At 34.3% G+C, this 21,265-nt stretch overlaps 2 protein-coding genes across 4 annotated transcripts; one reads left to right on the top strand and one right to left on the bottom strand.

The window, feature by feature from the left end:
- Positions 1–4,714: 4,714 nt before the first annotated feature.
- LOC129881166 (uncharacterized) lies at positions 4,715–9,253 on the top strand. Of its 3 annotated transcripts, none has more exons than XM_055955547.1 (5): positions 4,715–5,042; positions 5,681–6,687; positions 7,804–8,213; positions 8,758–8,827; positions 8,935–9,253. In XM_055955547.1, exons 2-5 carry the CDS (start codon positions 5,819–5,821, stop codon positions 8,996–8,998), a joined length of 1,413 nt encoding a protein of 470 aa, XP_055811522.1. In that variant the 5' UTR covers positions 4,715–5,042; positions 5,681–5,818; the 3' UTR covers positions 8,999–9,253. The 3 variants fall into 3 exon arrangements, with proteins under 3 accessions (XP_055811522.1, XP_055811521.1, XP_055811523.1); XM_055955548.1 differs by having other exon boundaries at positions 4,716–6,073; positions 6,152–6,687; XM_055955546.1 differs by having other exon boundaries at positions 4,715–6,687.
- A 507-nt stretch (positions 9,254–9,760) lies between these two features.
- LOC129881165 (T-complex protein 1 subunit gamma) lies at positions 9,761–19,173 on the bottom strand. The gene is made up of 13 exons (XM_055955545.1): positions 18,928–19,173; positions 17,993–18,054; positions 16,892–16,964; positions 16,728–16,795; positions 16,455–16,524; positions 14,365–14,433; positions 14,217–14,288; positions 13,394–13,467; positions 11,062–11,724; positions 10,857–10,982; positions 10,608–10,712; positions 10,451–10,525; positions 9,761–10,201 (listed from the first exon to the last, which is right to left on the bottom strand). Exons 1-13 carry the CDS (start codon positions 18,950–18,952, stop codon positions 10,010–10,012), a joined length of 1,674 nt encoding a protein of 557 aa, XP_055811520.1. The 5' UTR covers positions 18,953–19,173; the 3' UTR covers positions 9,761–10,009.
- Positions 19,174–21,265: the final 2,092 nt, after the last annotated feature.

The following is a 21,265-nucleotide window of genomic DNA, read 5'->3' as shown; positions in this document are numbered from 1 at the left end:
CGTTTATGTTTACCTTGAGTGTGTTACGTTGTTGTTGTAATGAAAACAAGTTGTGTTTTTATGTTGTTCAGGACTAGAAGTGTTTTTACAATTGCTGGCATTGGAAGGAATCTTTTGGACATATTATTATTACTACAATAGGTCATCGTATAAACATAGCCAAGAAGAAAAAGAAGAGGAGGAAAAGAAGGATTATTTGAGTCAGCTACCAGATGATGTTTTGTCTTTCATTCTTGGAAATTTGAGAGTACGCGATGCTGCTAGGACAACCATTTTATCTACAAGGTGAAAATATTTGTTTTCCTCTGTGCACCCGACTGGTGGTCCACGGACTACATCGAAGAGGAGGAAGAGGAGGATTATTTGAGTCAGCTACCAGATGATGTTTTGTCTTTCATTCTTGGAAATTTGAGAGTACGCGATGATGCTAGGACAACCATTTTATCTACAAGGTGGAAATATTTGTTTTCCTTTGTGCACCCGACTGGTGGTCCACGGACTACATTAAAATTCAATTGCCTTAATATGTTCGGGCTTGACATACACAGTGATTATCCTTACCATCAACAAAAGAACAAATTCAAGAAACTATTAAACCGGTCTATAGAACTCCATTCCGGTGATAGAGTGGCTCATATTGAGATGAACTGTTGCTTTGCCAAAGAGTTTATTAGTGGATTCAGTCATTGGTTGCAAGCTATATCTAGATTAGGTGTTGAAATATTACGCCTTTCCTTTGAGTGCCATCCTCTTTTACCCATCCCTGACCGTTCCAGCAAGTTCATTACATTTTCTCTTGATATTCTGTATCAGGCATCTTCATTAAAACATTTGTTTTTGTCCTTCTGCATTATTTTATCAAGTCCCAAAGTCCATTTTAATTCCCTCATGACCCTTTCTTTGCACGGTGTTGTGTTAGAAAGCGAACATTTGGAGGGTATTCTATCCTCTTGTTGAACCTTAAGGAGTTACGTATTGTGAGTTCTAAACTTCCCTATAAGCTACAACTCAATGGTACAGTAACAATGGTTGTTATGTTGGATTGTTTCGGAGCAGAAAAGATTGATCTTCATGCTGCATATCTTCATACGATTGAGTGTAAGATGAAAAACAATGTAAGATTTTGTTTCTCATTTGTTCCCATGTTGGAAAATATAGTGGTTTGGCTTTAGGAATCCCCTTCAAATTCATATATATATGGTGATTATGCAAGAGATTTATATGGGCTTTAGGAATCCCCTTTAAAGTCCTAATTCTTCGATATTTTTTAGTAAAAGCTGTTGCGATCCATCTTTGTAATTCAAATTAGAATACTATAATTTAATATTTGGATGGTCTTTTGAAAAAAAAAACAATTTATTTGTTGTTTTATTTACTTTGTATTGATTCTTATACTTTTCTTGCAATCCTTCTCAAACGTCACTATAATGAAAAATAAAATTGTGTTTTTACTACAATAGTGCTTTTGTCATTGTTGGCATTGAAAGGAATTGTCTTTTGGACATGTTATTACTACAATAAGCAGGAGGGAAGAAAGACCAACAATAGTAGTAGTGAAGCTTCATTGTATAAACATACCCAAGAAGAAGAAGAGGAGATATGCACAAAATTTGATTTATTTTTTTTGGAAAAATTACGCGAATATATTAGTTAATTACTTAACATAGATATAGTTTAACTAATTTACAATTCCTAAATATTAAAAGTTTATACATAATTCAAATAAAGAAAAATATAAATATCAAATTTAAAGTCTTCAATATAGTAGTTTTCTTTCAATTTATGAATTCTGATGCTTCATTAAATAAAAGTGGCGTAGTTATTATTTTTATTTGTGATAGCGAATAGCGTCAAAAAAGACAGAGAAGAGGAATTCAAAACGAAACTTAATTCTGATTCTCAATTTTGGACACACTCTAAATTGTATTACTTATTAGAATTCATTAAAAATTAGAATTTGTGATTTACCATAATTTAGAGTGGACAATAGTGTGGTATTTGAAAGTTTTTATTGTAGTTATTGTTTTACCAAAAACAAGACGGAATAGGATTCCTACATGTTAGGACTTAGGACTCTTAATATTGTTCACTTTGCCAAAAAAAAACAAATAGTGGCAGGACTCCTATTGCTGTCAACTTTGACAAAATAGTCAAATATTTATTAAAAGAAATGGACCTTTTTCTGGAACCTTTTTTGACGTTTTTTTAGCCTATTGATTGAGAAAACAAACAGTTAATTATTTTGTATTTAAATCTCAATAAAATATTTTAATATTCAGATATGTATTTAAATTCATACCTCTAAATATAATCGGAGAATTCTTTGTTTTAGGCTAGTGAATTCATTGTTTTAGGCCACCTAAATTTTTTAATTAATAGTGAACTTTATGGTTTTATTTTTGTTTAAATAATATAAAATTTAGATTAAAAAATAAAAAATTGTCTACTCTTTATATTAGATTATATTTTAAAATATTGAATTAAATTATATATATTTTCATATTAGTAAATAAATTTAAATGATCAACATCTTATAAACTTGAATTGATCCTTACTAATATAAATATTAACAATATTATTCGGGGTCGTTTGGTTTGAATACAAGTTATGATAGGATTAGTTATGACGGGATAAGTTATGATGAGATTAGTTATGATGGGATAAGTTATGATGAGATTAGTTATGATGGAATAAGTTATCATGAGATTAGTTATGATGGGACTATTTTTTATTGAGTGTTTGGTTTGTTGCATTCAAAATAATATGCATTATATAAATTTTAAGAATAAATTATTTATTTACAAAAATACCCTTTATGAATGTGACAAGTGATGTATAAAAATGACTTAAAGGGATATTTTTGTCATTTACCTACTTTATCCCGAGATTACTATAGCACTCATAGGGAAGGATAATTTATCTCAGTCATAATTATTAATCCTAGGATAAATTATCTCATGCAACCAAATAAACAATTGAGGGTTACTAAAAATTTATCCCAAGACTATTTTATCTTATCCACCACCAAACGACCCCTTACCATTTTAAGTTAAAACTTCATGTTTCAAAAATACTTCAATACAATTAAAAATATAAGAAAAAAGAAGAGAAAATACTAACTTTGTTCACTGTTATTTGTCTACCATTCGAAAAATATATTTTTTCACTTTTATTTTTTACCTATAACATATCAAAAAAAGACAAGTTTAATATTACTCCTTCCGTCTTATTTTATTTGTCATGATAAGATTTTGAACAACCTTTAAGAAAACATTAATTAGAAGCATTATTTGACTAATGTACCCCTTAGTAGTTCTTTAATCTTTATCTATTTATGTGCCTCTTAATTCTAGAATAATTAATGTTATCTTGATTGTTTAAGTTGACAATTATTTTGAAACAAATATTTTTAATATACATGACAGTTAATATAGGAGGAAAGAAGTACCTAATTCACAACATTGATAGATTTTGAATTAATTAATGTCCATAATATGCAACATTTTTTGTAGGAATAACATGAATAGCCTATGGAACAATGCAATTTGGAACCATGTGGAGAGATTGGCAGAGGAAATAGATGTAAAATCTAAAGAAGTGAAAGAGGAGGAAGTGGATGTAAAGAAGATGAGATAAACTCTGAGGAAGTGAAAGAAGATGAGGAAGTGGGTGTAAAGTCTATTTATGAGATGTGTAAATTATACAAATGAACGTGCGAATTATACAAACAGATATAACTATAATTAGGAAATATGATTATCTAAACTTTAGCTATTTCAGCTTATTAGACTAAGTTATTTATGAAAATTCACTTTTTTTTTCCATTGAATAATAAAGAGTATACATGTTAATACTACGTGATGTATATAAATTTTAGATTTTTGAGGTTGATGAGACAAAGAAGAATTATTTGAGTCAGTTATCAGATGATATTTTGTCTTCCATTCTTGAAAATTTGAGAGTACGCGATGCTGCTAGGACAATCATTTTATCTACAAAAGAGAAAGTCAACTAATAAATGAAAGTTGAGGGATATTTTTGATCTTTTTCTTTTCTTTTTACTCGTATAAACAAAATGTAGCTCTAAGGCTTGCACCAAAACTTGCAATGTTCCGAGTATTTCATAGTATCCAAATTTCACTTTATTACTTTTTTCATGCTACCCGATATTGATCATTGATACTATAAAAGTTATTTTTTTAATTTTAATATTAGCTCATGATCTAAACGAGACACACATCCATGTTAATTTATTTTTTTCATTTTGAGAATTTGCGCTCGTCTTTATCTAATAATTAAAGGTTATATCATTATCAACTATAATTTTCTTTGATTTTCACTATCCTCAAAATTTGAATCGAACGATTAAAGTTACACCCTCTTTCACGGCACTATGAACAATTGACAATTAATGATTTCTACTTTACTAAGCTAGTTTTGATAAATTAAAATTTCTAAGAATATCATAATTAACCGTCTTGTATGTTACACACCAATTCTTTCTTTTTTTCAATAATAAGAAACATTTTGATTAATTTTTTTTTTAATTAATAGATGTAGAATTCCAAAATTGACTTTTCAAGTCACAAACAAAGGTATTATGTCCTTGTGGGAACCCTTTTTCCCAAACCACATATAAAATAAAATATTCATAAACTAAAAAATAAAAATTAAAAAAAGGGGGAAATTGTGGCAGTTGAGTTATTGAGATTTTTCTCTTTTTTTTTTCTCCATTTAATTTCATTCCTTTAATTTGAATTATTATTATTCTCTGTATTTTCTTCCTTTTCAAATTCTCTTTTTCTTCTCGCCGATCGCCGGAGATTCAATCGGAAAATTCACCAGCCGTTTATGGATTGCAGAAGCAGATCTCTTTCAGCATCGCCGTCCGCCGCCTCCAACAACCAATCTCCGATTCTTCAGTTTTCATCTCAGCTCTCTAATCCTTCATTCACGCCTTTCACCCCTTGGATACGATACCTCCGGTTCAACTTTTCCTGATTTCTCTTTCAATTTTTTGTATTCGAAGAAAATTCCCGAAGGTATATTGACAATTTTGCCCTTGATTCCTGCTTATATATGTTTATTACTAAGAACTCTCTTTTCTTAAACTATTAGCTAAAGGTTGGATTTTTACTGCTTTATTGAAAGTTTGGAGTTTAGCTGTTTCTGAATGGTGTAAAGGTTTGGTAAGTTGTAGGATTTTTTTTTTCTATAACCCTGTTGTTCGGACCAATTATTGCACAACTCGACTAATTCCACGGATACTTGATACCTCCCATCAACAACATGTAACATAGTTCTAAGTTAACTCTGTTAACCAAGACTAGAACAAATGAAAAGAAATAACCTTGTGTTTTATTTCTGGAATTGAACGTGAGACCTCATCGTGCTCAACTCACTCCATTGACCAATAAGTCACACCTTTATGTTAAGTTGTAGGAAATTATAAGTTTGGTGAAGCTGATATCTATTGGACATTAAGGCTTTGATTAGGAACATTTATTACTCCCTCCATTCACTTTTACTTGTCTACTATTCCAAGAATTGATTTTCCCTTTTATTTGTCACTTTTAACCTATGTTGCTCGGACTCTCCAAAAATGCAGCCACACCCATGTCGAATCCTCTAAAAGTGCATTATTTTTCATTTGAAATTTGACTTTGGAATTTTTGTGCAGTTTAAACTCTTTCAGTAAAGCTATCATTTTGAGCCAAAACTTAAACTTGAATTAAGGAGACACTATTTAAATTATAGCCAAGAAGAGGTGGTGGTGTGGCACTTAAAATGACTTTTTAAGTGCTTTCTATGTCAACTTATGATGGCTGCTTCTACGAGAGTAACAAGTCCTCTACGTAAGAAGATGTCTGGGAGGAGGGCTAAGACTTCTGGTTGGGCTGCATTTGACCTTAATGAGAGACTGAAGCAACAAGATCTTGAGCCAGAGCCTGAGAGAGAAACCTTCCCCCACTTGTCCGTTCCTTCCACTTCCTTGAGGGGTCCATCTCAAAGCATCGCAAAGAGCAGTGGAGCAATTCTAGAGAAGCCTTTTTCATCCTTGCTGCTACCATCTGTAAGTTTTCCATCTTTAACAGCCAATAAAGAGTCTGATGCAAATCAAATTCAAGTTGGCGATTCTTGTTTCAACCAGAGTGATGGTTTTATCCAAGAAAGAGGTTTTCATGAGGTGTGTCAAAAGCTGAAAGAGCTCCAGCCATGGGCTGATGACACCTTGATCACAGATGTCATGGCTGGTGTAAATGATTTCAATAAGGCCTTGACATTGTTGGAAGCAATGGTATCTCCTGATCATACATATGTTGCACATGACAACAGAACAACTACAGAAGAAGCAGATACTCCCTGCATACAAAAATTTAAAGACGTAGACACAGATACTAAAGGAGTGAAGTCTAGTAGTAAGGATTCTCTCGTGAATATTAGTAAGTTTGCTGCTAATAAAGGAGTGTCATTGACAGACAATGTGGATCTGGATGATTTGAGTCATGCACTTGCTAAGTGTCTTCAGAGCAACAGTCAAGAACTAATAAATAACTGTGTTTTTCACGAGAACAAACTTCATTTTGATGAAGCAGTGCGGAGTATGAGGTTTGTACCGGTTGAGCCTGAGTGGGAAGAGGATGATATTTACTCGATCCATCGGAAGGATGCGGTGAAGATGATGAGGTAGATTTTACTTGCACTTGTCTATAGGTGTTTATCTTTTGAGTGAAAACATGATTGATTGACCTTTTCCCTGCTTCCTTGTTTTTTTTTTAATTTCATTTAAGATTGCTAGGATAGTTTATACTGACGATAAGGACAACTTATACCAGCGAAGGGTCAAGCATTGGCTGGGTTTTGTTCAGGCCAGTAACTTGATTACAAACAACAACAACATACCCAGTGAAATCCCACTAAGTGGGGTCTGGGGAGGCCAGTAACTTGATTAAGAAACCAAAACCATTATGATTTCACCAAATTATTAAAACTCTGATTCTTATTATTCTTTCTCAGAAAACTATGATTCTTTTATTGAAAATCTGAACCATGCACTAATTTGAGGAATCAAAAAGAAATAAGACTACATTCGTGAGAGGAAAAAGAAGTCCAACAACTTTTCCATCTCCCCTCCTTTCATTTACCGATAGTCAGTATTAACACCTTTTTCGAAGTAAATAGAGAATCAGGTGGAAAGATTGGATGCAGACAATTTGCAGCTAAAGCACAATGATAACACGCTGTCTACATAGCCCACTATTTAAATATCAAAGATTTCTTTCATCTATTGGTGCAGACACCTAGTGGGTAATATATTTAAAATTCTACCAGGGTAAATCAGGGCAGTTAAGACTGGTAGATTGAGTGTGTTTTTCATGAAAGGGTATTTAGTTTGTTTTTTTTAACATAAATGGAAGACAGTGGTAGTTGGTGAACATTTCTTTTGTTATTGATTTTTCTGTATCTTAAGTGATACTCTCTAAGATCCTGTGAACAGAAGATTTCTTCTCAAAGCTCTGGCAGGTTTGGTTCTTAAATAAAGATAATTAATTATATTTGGCGTATTTTAGTATGAAACATTGGGAGAATTATAGAGGCCAAACAACTTCAATAGCAGATATCGTCTTTCCAAAAAAACTGTCATGCAACATACTATGATGAAAGTTGAAACAAACAATCTTCGTTCTTTGTTATTATCATTGCAACCGTAATTATTAGAAGTTTCATGGTTTTGAACGTGTTAAGCTCTTATCCAAATTATTATTAAATCAATTCTGACATCCTCTCTCCTTCTATAAACAGGTCAGCAGCCCGACATTCTAAGGCTTCCAGTGAGGCCTATCTCAGAGGTGACCACTTATCTGCCCAACATTTTTCTCTAAAAGCCCGAGAAGAGTGGGTTGCTGCTAATAGGCTAAATGCCCAGGCCGCAAAAGAAATTTTGACTGCCCGCAACAGTAAGAATGATCAATGGACACTGGACTTGCATGGTCTTCATGCTAAAGAGGCAGTTCAAGCCTTACACGAACATTTGCAAAAGATTGAAACTCAGGTGACAAAGAATCTTGCTGCCCATATGAATCAAGTGAACTTGAAGCGCAGCTTTGGACCTGCTGTCTCTATTGAGTCTTCAGGTCGTATTGATGTGGACAATGAGAGCAAAGGGTCCCCATTGAATAAGCAGCGGCCAGCTTTCTTAGAGGTCATAACAGGTATTTTCCTCTTGAAAATTGTTGCTCAAGGATATGATACATCTTACAAGTCGAGATTTATTCACCAGCAACAAGGTTCTTCAATGTAGTTGTAGTTATAAGTTGGAGTGTGTCTGAACCTGTTCTTACTTAATGACTTGCTCTTCATCATTTGCTCTATTTCTTTAGCTCTAGGCATTCTCTTACTATCTGGAAGTATTATGAGAATTGTGCATTTTCTAAAAATATTGTGCTTTTAGGTGCTTTTTACTAGGAAGATTGAGTAGCCTACTTGAATTGCTATGCTTGATATGTGGTGAATCACAATCGTGGAGCTCAACCTCATACATGTTACTGGATCATAGCATCATGTATTTAAATGAGTTTGTAGTCCTTCCCTTTAATAGAACATGTAATGGTGGTCTCCTGGTGTCAAAACTTCTCATGGATTATCGCTTGTTTTTGAATTTTATTCTTTTGGAGCCTCTTTTGTTATTAGGGCCCCTTCACTGATTTACAAGCATAAGGTTGTCTGACTAGTGTGAAGTGTTGCTGTATTTCACAGGTAAAGGTATTCATAGCCGGGGACAAGCTGCGCTTCCAATGGCTATAAGAAGCTTTCTCGTGGAGAACGGGTATATTTCTCTTCCAAGTGCTTTTGCCTGAGTCTAACGGTTAGCGAATGCTCTTTTTTCTTCCCCAGTCAATAATCTAAGTGAAATGTGAATCTCATGTTGTGCAGATATCGTTATGAGGAGACAAGGCCTGGGGTGATCACAGTCAGACCCAAGTTCCGACCACGATAAATACGTTCATATGTACAATTTGCCCCCCAGATTTAGTGCATTTGATTCTGTTATAATCATTCCTTTAAATAGAAACTCCAAAAGCAAACACCTATCGATACTATCAACTTTGTCTCAGAGATTTTGAGTTGAACTGATGTGATACACAACCTTTTGTGGTCATTATCGACTTGTATATTTATTAGCGACAACTCGCAACGAATGATTTTGTTCCCATGTGTTGTAATATATATTGATTTTTTGACTTTTATTGTAGATTGTTTTTGGCCTAAAATTAGGGTTGTTTATTTTGACATTTAACATTTATTCATGAATTATTAAATCTTTTTTGTGTATTAGTAGATTTTTTAAAAAAAAAAATTGTTTGTGAACTCCGTTTCCACCAATAACAGTATCTGACTTAGTACTCACCATATTCTCCATGACTAATGTTTATACGTTTATTTTGACATCTCGATGTTATAAAAATACAAATTCATTAATTATTTTTGTGTGTATTCATGCTGATTTATTCTAAATTTGGTGGGTGCTTCAAATACGTTCTAATAAACAATACTCATCGTGACTTACATTTTTATTTTGGCCCTTCTAAGTTATGAAACCCAAATTCATAAATTGTCTTTTTACTTGTGTTAGTACATGATTTTCCTGAATTTGGTTTCAGACTTCGTATGGCCTTTAACTTGGTGGATCGTTCAAAAACAGCCTGATAATCAATACTGATACCCCTACATTGATTTACTAACCACGACAGAATCATCGTACTTGCAACATCAAAATAATTTAAAACCTCAAACTGAAACAGAATCTATATCAAATACAACGCGAAAATATTGACAACCAACAACTGCCAGCAGTCAAAAACAGCAGAAGTTACATGTCAAGCACAAAAATATCAAACAATCAGTCAGGGGTAACCTACACTAAAGTCTAATAGAGGAAAACTTCAAAATGGTTTTCAGAAGCAGTCTGAGTTTCGGAAGCACTCCACTGCAGCATGGAGTGTCATGTTCATTCCGGAATTAGCTGGTCATTGTCTGCATCGCCTTCTTCATCGATTTTTGGTTTTGATGGACCTTGTCCTGCTCCAGGGGCTTGCTTCTTCTTTATTCCACTCACAATGTCATCAATTCTCAGAAGTAGGCAAGCAGCTTCAATGGCAGTTTTAAAAGCCTGTGCTTTTACAGCATAGGAGTCCCATATCTGGACATGTTTAAAGATGCTTGAATCAATACAAATTCCTAAATTTTTACTCAAAAGATATTAAAAGACGACAACAGGTGCAGCATCTATCACTGTCCAATAAAATGTGTCGAATCAACCATATAATCATTCTTCATTCACCTAATAAAATCTAATTTACACGCTTATGCACACATGTGTGTAACCCCAGCCCCCTGTCTAGTTCTCATGGGGTCATGGAGTGTATGAAGGAAGAACTTAATATCATACCTTCCGCTCTTTCATGTCGGCAATCTCACCAGTGTTTCCATCTATGCCTATCCATGCATTCTCACCATTTGCATGCTATAGGTATATGAAAAGAATTAGATGAAGAACACAAATAAAGGAAGGATAGCATATCCACCTCAAAAAGTAAAGTTTTTACCTTTCCTTGAAGAGCGGTCATAGTACGAATCACATTAACACCACAGTTCTGAGCCAAAGTTCTTGGTATAGCTTCAAAAGCAATTGCAGCAGCTTCATAAGGCCACTGCATATGTGACAACGAAGGATGAAAGTATTAACATCCATTTGCTTTTTTTCAATTTCCACGAAGAGTCTCAGCAGATAATATATTCATGACTTGATTTCAATCTGCAAAAGAATAGCAATTAACTTGAAGAACACAACTTACCTTTTCTATGCCTTCAACGGATGAACTTTTCTGCTTCAACATGGCAGATACAGTTAACTCTGTTGCACCACCACCGGGAACTAGTTTAGGACACTTGATGATGTTTCTAGCGACAGACATTGCATCCTGAAAAGGCATATGGAGCAGCTCAAAATAGTGTGAATTACAGATATCATCTGCTACGCCTATGGAATTGAGGAAATACCTGTAGATTTCTTTCTACTTCATTCAGTAGATCTTTGCTCGCACCCCTTAAAAGTATAGTACATGCTTTCGGATCCTTGCAATCGACAATGAAAGTAAAGAACTCATCCCCAATTTTTTTCACCTCAAACAGACCAGCACCAGTACCAACATCAGATTCTTGCAACTCATCAGGTCTATTAACAATAACTGCCCCACATGCCTTAGCAATTCTGTTATTGTCTGTCTTCCTTAGCCTTCTGATTGCACTGACACCAGCCTTGCACAGATAATGGCATGCCAGATCACTAAGTCCCTTTTCAGTAATAACCACGTCCGGCTTGAATTTAAGTATCTGTGCGCACATGTTTTCAATGTACTCCTCTTCCATTTTCAAGAGGACAGTCCAATCCTCCTCTCTAAGGAGCTCTGCATTGGTTTGGTTCTCGCCTTTCTTGTACTCTAATGGACAATCAAGTAGAATGATGCGAGGGTTTACAATCTTCCTCTTCATTTTGCCAGGGGCAACTACATCTTTGTTCATCATTACTCCTTTAAGCACCACAGAGTCTTCCAATTGCCCACCGGGCACCTTCTCAACCTTGATGTACTTCTTGATGTCTACCTCACGTAACCCTTGGCCAAGTTCCATGCCAACCATTCTTGTGGCATCAATTGCTAAATCCTGAGATAATAATAATCAGACAATGAACATTGAATACATACAACAACAACAACAACAACAACAACAACCCAGTGAAATCCCACAACGTGGGGTCTGGGGAGGGTAGATTGTACGCAGACCTTACTCCTACCAAGGTAGGACGGCTGTTTCCGAGAGACCCTCGGCTCAAAAAAAAAAAAAAAAAAAAAAAAAAAAAAAAAAAAAAAAACGGAAAAGGGGGTCAGATAAAGTTAAAAAAAATTCAAAGCGCTATAGAAAAATAAATCACGAAGGCATCACAGATAAAATAGAGTAATCAAAAGTACTGAAAGCAATAAATAGTAACAGAAATAGCAGAAATGAGAGTACAAGGAATTGTAATGTGCTAGTGCGCCTATGAATAGGGAAGAATAACGATACTATGTACTAGCCTTCTACCCTAATGTGGGTCCTCCACAGCCTCCTATCTAAGGTCATGTCCTCGGTAAGCTGTAACTGAGCCATGTCCTGTCTAATCACCTCTCCCCAATACTTCTTCGGCCTACCCCTACCTCTTCTGTAGCCATCCATAGCCAACCTCTCACACCTTCTCACTGGGTCATCTGTGTCTCTCCTCTTCACATGCCCAAACCATCTCAGTCGCATTTCCCGCATCTTGTCTTCCACCGAGGCCACTCCTACCTTGTCCCGAATAGCCTCATTTCTAATCCTGTCGCTCTTGGTGTGACCACACATCCATATTTAATCCTATTGCAGTAAAGGACTTCTTGAAGGAAGACTTCTTCAATAAATCCAACTATCATTCATCCATATATCAATCAACTAGTTGCCCAGTGAAGACTTGAGGTGGTTACCAAACCAAAGTCGAGGTGCTGGAACCAAGAAATCTGAGGTTCAATTCCCATCAACTTATATCCCTCCATATATATATATATATATATATACGCAAATCCTACCTTGGTAGGAGTAAGGTCTGCGTACATTCTACCCTCCCCAGACCCCATGTTGTGGGATTTCACTGGGTTGTTGTTGTTGTTGTTGTTGTATATATATATATATATACACGCAAATACAAGAATTATGCCTCAATCCCAAAAATCTGTCAATCAAATTATGGGAAGTAACTTCTAAAATCATTATCAATTATATGCTATGGAAAGAAATACAAGAACCAAGTATCTATATAACTATAAGAAAATAATAAGAAACATTAGTAGTTAACTAGTCTTACTGATTTTAAAAAACAGCAGTCAACTAGTCTGTATGCATGTGTTTCTTCGTGATCTTCAAACAATTAATTATTTACCCTTTCCGAGAAAAAAAAAATCATGTATCCATGTCTTCCTTCTTGATGTTCAAACCATTTTGTTGTGGGGTAATAGAACTCATGGGAAAGATATCTAGGCACGAATGTATGTTATGCTTTCTGTTATTCCCACTAGTAGGTATATATAGTGCATACCTTCAAGAAGAGGCGATCTATACAAAATTAAGAAACAATACTAAATTAAACAATTTAACTTTTTGGACTTCCTTCAAAAGATAGTCTGAGATATATGGAAACAGCTGTAGAACAAGTATACATTTCGCTCCAAGTACCTCCAGATGTAAGTTTTTCAATTTATTTCTTCATGCAGCTTTGTGGGTGGATGCGTGGGGATGGGGGGTATTAAAAATAAATTTTACTTACTGCAATTAAATCCCCGAATTGACTAGTAAATTTTGTGCCGATGCAACTCTTCACCAGCCCCAACATTGTTTCACCTGCCACAGTTAGCAATTATTTTGAGTAATAATGCATGTTAAAAACATTCAGAAAACCTATTACTTATGTACGAGCTACAATAATAGCATAAAATATATTCCTGCTATAAGCACGAAAAATGTCAACTTGAAAAAGAGCAGGGAGCGACGCGAAAATCAAAATACAAGAAAGAAGGATTAAGTTAAACGAAACGCACAAAAGGCTGATCTTAAAGTTCGGAGCAATTTGCTCATTCAATATAAAAGTAAAGCTTGTCCAGAGATGAGATTATCATACTACAGTGCTCTTTTATTAGTTAAAAGTGCAACTTCCATATCCAGTTTCAAAAAACTGTAACTTCCATATCCAGTTTCAAAAAACTGTAACTTCCATATCCAGTTCCAAAAAAGTGTAACTCCCATATACTCGATTCAAATGTTAGTAACAAAAAGCTATTTCAAGAACTTATTTAAACATTGCTGTTTATCTGCTTACAACCCCACATCAAGACCTAGCAATTCCAGCAACCACACAAAATTCTCTTCAGCACTAAAAACAAATAGCAAACTCAACTAGTATTCTTTTTTCTGTTTTAGCTTATTTTACCTGTAATCCAAAAGCAATTCCAAAAGTTTTAGAAAAGACATCCAAAAAATCATTTATCTAATCTCTCCGGGCATGGAACTACTAAAACATAGAAGTACGTATAGAAGTACTCACAGTGGAGTTACGAAAAGAAAAGGAAATCTAAGAAGCAGAGGGAGCTTACGATCTTCCACATCAACTGTCATTGCAATTTTGTCAAGCACGGCAACAGCATCCTCAAGAGCTTTAGCGTAAGCTGGTCACAGGAGTATATATATTAATCTTTGAGAACTTGGGCCGAAGGATATAAAACCTTAAGGCTCGTCTGTTACCTCTACATATTACTGTAGGATGATACTTCTTGTCAATAAAAGCTTCCGCAACATGGAGCATCTCACCGGCTTCAAAAATATTGATAACATAATTAATATTGTAAAAGAAGTAAGCAGACAGCGTAGAGATTTTTTATACACTTCTCACCATAGTATTGTGCCAGAATTTAACTCATTTTTTATCAACTTAAAAGAAATTCACCCCTTGTCTCACTTTAGAGGCATTGAAATAAATGCGGAGGACTGCACACCATTTCAGTTTAACTTCAAAAACAAGACAAGAGCCTCTGCCCCTCTTATTTTACTTCCTCTCTAACTCCCCCTTCTTGTTTTTATTTGTAAGTCTTGAGGCTAGATTTCTAGCTCGTAACCTTTCTCTCTTACTCCCTCTATCCACATCAATCAAACATAGGCTTGGTTTTTGTTTGTCTTCTAGTGTATCTCAGACCTCCTCTTTTTTGGTCCTCTTCCCCAATTCTAGTCCATTTCAGCCTCCATGCCTCCTAATTCACCTTCCTCCCTCCCTCATGTGCACACGTGTCATAATCAAGCTCAAACACCATTCCTCTACCAGTCTAGTGCGTCAAAAGTGACCATTGACATGCAGATCAGGATTAAGTAGGTTGGAAACATCACGAGAAATTGACCAAAAAGGTACATGGTTGGAGCTAAAATATATTGCTTGACTACATATAATGTCCATGTCTTCATGGCTCATTTGTTTTATAAGGTAAAGGTTTTATTTAATAAAGTACCAAGATGGTACACAGGAGTATATGAAAGAAGGCTCAAAAGCAGCCTATTATAATTTCCTCCCTAGCATCTCTAAATGTCCAAATATTGTTCTACATTATTCAATATGCTACTCTTACACCAAAAATAAAAGTTATGTAGACATATGTTCTCTTTTTTTTGTTAAATCAAAAAGGCAAAACATTTACTCAAAAGAACGCTGGTACATAGAGATGTGCAGTTACATAGCAAAGGATTAGTTCCTTTACTGCAAATATAAGGAACTAAGGAAATCTATCATCCTATGGACGTTCATCTGGAAGACTAAGGCCCCTTACAAAGTCTTATGTTTTTCTTGGCTTGTAGCAAGAGAAGCATGTCTCACTCAGGAAAACTTAAGAAGAAGGGGAGTTCATCTATGCTCTACATGTTGTATGTGTGGTGCAGCCAGAGAAAACAATAGCCATCTGTTTCTACATTGTCCTATAAGTGGACAATTGTGGCAACTTTTTTTGAACTTAATAGGACTAAGATGGTCTATGCCAGCAACAATCTGTGATTTATTGAAGTGCTGGAACTAAAATGGTGGTGCAGTGAGATAAAAGAAGTGGTGGGAACTTGTCCTAGCTTTTATATGGTGGACAATTTGGAAGGAGAAGAACTATAGAATTTTTCAAGACAAACGCAATTCTGTGCAGAAATACAAGATGAATTGTATTCTTTTGTTTCACTTTTGGTGTAAAAAAAACTATGTAGAGGAGACTGAATCACTAGTTGATATGATAGGTTCCTTGTGAGGCCGTAGTCCTAAGCAAGGTTGGGTTTTTGAAATTGTAGATAGCACTGTTGTGGTGCAGATTTAATATAAATATATATATACACATGTTACCAGTTTCAGAAAAAAATCTGCACCCCTTATATCCAAATATTTACACCAAAAATCCAAAGTTGATATACACATATTTCATTGATGTTTTAATTTGTATCCTCAGTTAAGTATTGATTCAAGTAGAATGCTTTTTCAAATAAATTTAAATTTCAGGAAGGACTTCGATATTGTGAAACTGAAGTTGAATCCAAAACACTGCTCTGTAAAGTGTGTGCCTATTGATTTCATTGAATCTAGTGGCTCCTATCTAAAGAATTTAGGCAAACTGAAACTAAAGATTATTGAACCCGCCAATTGAACACCCCTCAAACAACTAACAGCTAGACAATATGCATCAATTGATTAGGCTTACAAGATTAACAGTTGGATACCTAAGATAAAGAGCCGAGTGAGTTAATGAGTTGCACGACAACAATGTAACTGATAAAACCATCCACCTAAATGACAAAAAAATTAAATAGAGACATACCAATGACAATGACTGATGTTGTTCCGTCTCCTACCTCTTCATCTTGGGTGCGGCTTAGTTCAATCATTGACTGCAGCAGCAGAAAGATATAATCAATATGAAAGCTTAAACAAGAAAGCAAGCACACAACAATTCGACCACAAACATATTCTAGTATGGCATGTAATCAAACATTAACACAACCAAAACAAAAATCCATGAAACAAGGGAACACACACAAACACATGTCTAGGGGTCAGCAGAGAGAGAGAGAGACAGAGAGAGAGCATATACCTTTGCTGCAGGGTGAGCAAGATCTAGCTCACGGAGAATTGCATTTCCATCATTGGTTACAACAATTCCTGAAATTATTCATTAACATTCATGACTTTCACCAAAAAATACCAAGAAAGAGGATATGCTCATGATATGTTTCAACATGTGCACAAATATATTACCTCCAGAAGCATCGAGGAGCATTTTTAACATGGATCGTGGTCCCAAAGTGGTGCGGATAATGTCGGCAACAGCCTGGCAGCAAAACGGAACATAAGAGAACCAACATACATACTAACATGAGCTGGGAAAAACAATTATAAATTCTGAAAATAGACAGACATAAACGATTCTTCATTCCCGCTTTATTTGGTTATGAAGGTGGTGTCCAAAACAGCTTGCGCTCAACTCGACTAGTCCCTACCCTACCTCCCACCCGCACAAGTATTGGGTGACTCTGCCCACCAAAGCTTAGGCAAATGGGAAAAAGTCACCTAGTTTTTTTGCCTCCGCTGAGATTTGAACCTAATAAGAGGAATTCAAATCCTTCGTTTGTCCAATGTATTCTTTTTCTAACTTAACTTTACATGCAGTTTGTTGTTTTAGGTTGAGAGCAGCAAATCCAAGAAATGCCTTGAAGACACTTGAACTGGTAAATAGACTTGCCTCCTCAAACTTCAAGAACATCCAAAATACGACTAAGAATTCTACAATTTCTCAATCATTCTGGTTTTTTTACGAGGATCTCATTCATTCTTGTATAATGTTGATACTGCCTAAGAAAAATTGTCAATAGCAACGCTTTAAAGGATTGCTTAGACAACATAATGAGAAAAAGGACCCAATATAGCACATATTCAACTCAGTAAATTCCATTTTCAGGAACACCAGTCAACATGCATTTTAGTGCAACCTGTGAGTAACCACATTATGCAGTTTTACTGACAAAAGGCACAACAAATAAATGAAAGAACAATATCAACAAAGAAATCAGCCAAGTCAAGTTCAATTTAGCATGATTGAATAAGCAAGTGAATTATCCGTAAATGCATAACACAGGAAACAGTAGGAACTAAACTAGTGGGCACAGAAATGTAGCAATTTCAAAAGGATCAACAATATCTTCCTTCATTTAAACGTCCAACGAAGAAACATCGAAGTTTACATCAAACACGCCATTTTAACGGCTACTAAAAACAAGTATATCAGTAAGCATATTAAAAAAATAATTGTGTTTACTTATTCTAAGAATAGCCGGTGAAAAAATGGACAAATAAGCACACCTTTGCCGCTTGGATGTTCGCCCGCTGCACCTTGCCACCTTGCTCACGTTTCATAGAATCCTCTGCTCAATACAACCATTGTAAGAAAACAACTAATTAAATGGGTCCTAGAAACTAAAACATTAAGAGGTCGTTTGGTAGGATGCATCAGAGAAAATAATACATGCAATAGCTTTGGGTATTACTTATACCTTGTTTGGTACAATTTTTTTAAGCCTAGATATAACTCGTACATACAAATCATAGACTTAACAATGCAAGGGGTTTTAATGCAGGCACTATCATGGTCCTCAAAACCTTCTCCACATCCTTTCCACCATATTTGTGGAGGGTATTTTTATACACAAATAATTTTTTTCGAACTCTTATTTTTAATAAACCAAACCAAACAGTGCATATGAAATAACTTAGCTTAACTAATACAAGCATTACTAATACATCTCATTCGGCACTGTTCTTGTACACCCTACCAAACTACCCCTAACCAAAATGAGCATACGAAATAACTTAGCATAACTAATAACAGCATCACTAATGTTTGCTTGTATTAGTGATACACTCTACTCAGCATTGTTATCGTACACCCTACCAATCAACCCCCTACCAGAAAAGCTCAAAACCATAGTATATACAACATCTTCATGGACCCTTTAGCCCATCTTACTCAATCCATGTCTAAAAACTCAATCTTGCACCAACAGATCGAGCTTTTCGAAAATGAGACAATTAACAAATCAATCAGTTAGTTCAAACCCCAACAAGTTATAAACTCTATCTCTAAATTCCCCTTCATCAATCCCAAATTAGTTCGGGTCACACTACATGAATCATCCAGATCCGTTCTGCTCCACTCGTGCCATTTTCATTCAAAACAAGTAAATGGGTATACAGAAAACACGGAAAAGGGGAAAACGAACCAAAAAAAAAAAACTTACGCATAACAAGAACTGGAGCATGCATCTTGTCGATTTGAATAGAAAAGTTGAGATTTCTGTTCTTCTGAGATTTTGGAGTTCGCGAGGGGGTTGGGTGGGTTAGGGCAGAGAGAACACTCTACTATGATCACTATCAGAGATTTGATTTTCTTCGCAAAATGGGTGCTCTATTTGAACAAGTCGAAAACCCTCGAAGGGTTTTGGGTAAAAATCAAGTGTATCGATGTCTACGTGCTTATCCTGAGTACCAACATTATGCCACTTGTTTTATACTAAGTTGTAAAATAAAATTCTTTATTAGGGCAAGATTATAAGGGTCGTTTTGTAGCTGGTTGAAGTTATTAAAGTATTAGAAATATAGAGATTAATGTTGAGTAAATTTGTATATTATTTTATATAGGTGATTAGTTATTCGGAAAAAGGTCAAATATAATCTTGTACTATTAGAAATAGTTTAAATATATCTTTCGTTATATTTTCGGGCTGAATATACTCCTCATGTTATACTTTCGGTTCAAATATACCACTCTCATTATACTTTGATATAAATTTGCCCTTAATTTTAATGGAAGGACACTTGAAAAGCTCAAAATTAAATAATCAATTCTCAATTTTAAATATCTGATATTTTAGTAATAAATAAAATTTTCAAATACTAATTTGAGTTTTTTTTCTTATAAATGACAATACAGAATGTGTCACATAATTTTAAACACGAATACATAAAAATTTTAAGTATTAATTTGAGTCTTTTCTTCTTACAAAATGATAAGACATAAAATGCTGTAAAATTTTATTCACATCTCCTATTAATGTAGCTATGTTAATAAGATATAAAATATACATGTAGAATTCCTTTAGCCAAGGAATACATTGCTAGCGTGTTAAAATTTATCAAATGTTATTCAAAATATTGATTAAGCAGCATACATAAATTATAATAGGCAGAATAGATCAGAACCCCCCTAAACTTGTCGACTTTTATTTAGTGTACACCTAAACTTTGTGTTGGCTTAATTACCCCCTCAACTTGGTAATTTGATAGTCGCGGCCCCCCTGAATGCTGATGTGGCAAAGAGCGTGAATGCACTCTCTTTTAGTTGTGTGAGAGGGAAGAAAAATCGAAAAAATCAGCTTCCAAGTGGGTATTTTCAACTATTAAATGCCACATAATCAGTATAATAATTTATTTGTTTCAATCGTATTTCTCTATACTTTTTTTTAATATACATTGCATATTTTATTCTGAATGTATTTTAATTCTTTTTCAGATGCAATGATTATTTGTTGATATATATTTCTTTTATTTTTCAAGACCCAAATTTATAAAATTTAGTTGGAACTTTATTTATTTTATCCATATTAAGAAAAGGTTTAGCCAAAATAAAGAAATTCAAACAAATATTTTCTACAAACAAAAATTGTGTATTATCTTCATGCAAAGTTTATTTATTTCAATTGTGCATTTTTCCTTTTTGGGGCAAAATAAATAAAATATTTTGTTAAAATTTTATTTAGTTCTTCTTTAGATACAACAATTATTCTTTCTAACTGTGTATTTCTTTTTTTTCCTGGTCTTGGTTAAAATATTATTATCTTTAGTCAAATAAACAAAAATTGTCAAAATATCATTGTTTCAATTTTTTAATACAAAATTGACCGTAAAAAGATGATTAAATAATTAATGAACTTAAAAAGGTAAAAATATATAATTTATTCTAAAAAAAGCCACATGGACAAAAAAAAATCATATGACATCGCGTGTATTACACATTCACGAGTTGCCAGCATTTCGGGGGGGGGGGGGTGCGACTATCAAATTACCAAGTTGAGAGGGGTAATTAAGCCAACACAGAGTTTAGCGATACACCAAATAAAAGTCAACAAGTTTAGGGGGGTCACGATCTATTCTGTCATTATAATATAGTCATCCTAGTAATCAAATAGTCATGTTAATTGAAAATATGAACTCCCGTTGAACTTATTTATTTACTTTTACTAAAGTGACACATCTCACCTTTTTTATTTTTAAAATATAAATAACTTTTGAGAGAGAAAAAAAGATTTAGGGTTATATTTAAAATTGGAATGAGTTATTTAATTTTGAGTTTTTCAAGTGTTCTTCCGTTAAAATTAAGGGCAAATTTGTACCGAAGTATAATGAGAGGGGTATATTTGAACCAAAAGTATAACATGAGGGTATGTTTAGCCCGAAAGTATAACGAGAGTCTATTTAAACTATTTTCAATAGTAGATGGGTATATTTGAACCTTTTCCGTTTGTTATTCATGTATCAGTATATATGTATTAGGTATTTCATTTTCTATCATGCATAAAA

Source organism: Solanum dulcamara, chromosome 2 (assembly GCF_947179165.1).
Source record: "Solanum dulcamara chromosome 2, daSolDulc1.2, whole genome shotgun sequence".
Lineage (NCBI taxonomy): Eukaryota > Viridiplantae > Streptophyta > Magnoliopsida > Solanales > Solanaceae > Solanum > Solanum dulcamara.
Note: the sequence above shows the minus strand (reverse complement) of the source record. Positions and strands in the feature narration are given on the sequence as shown.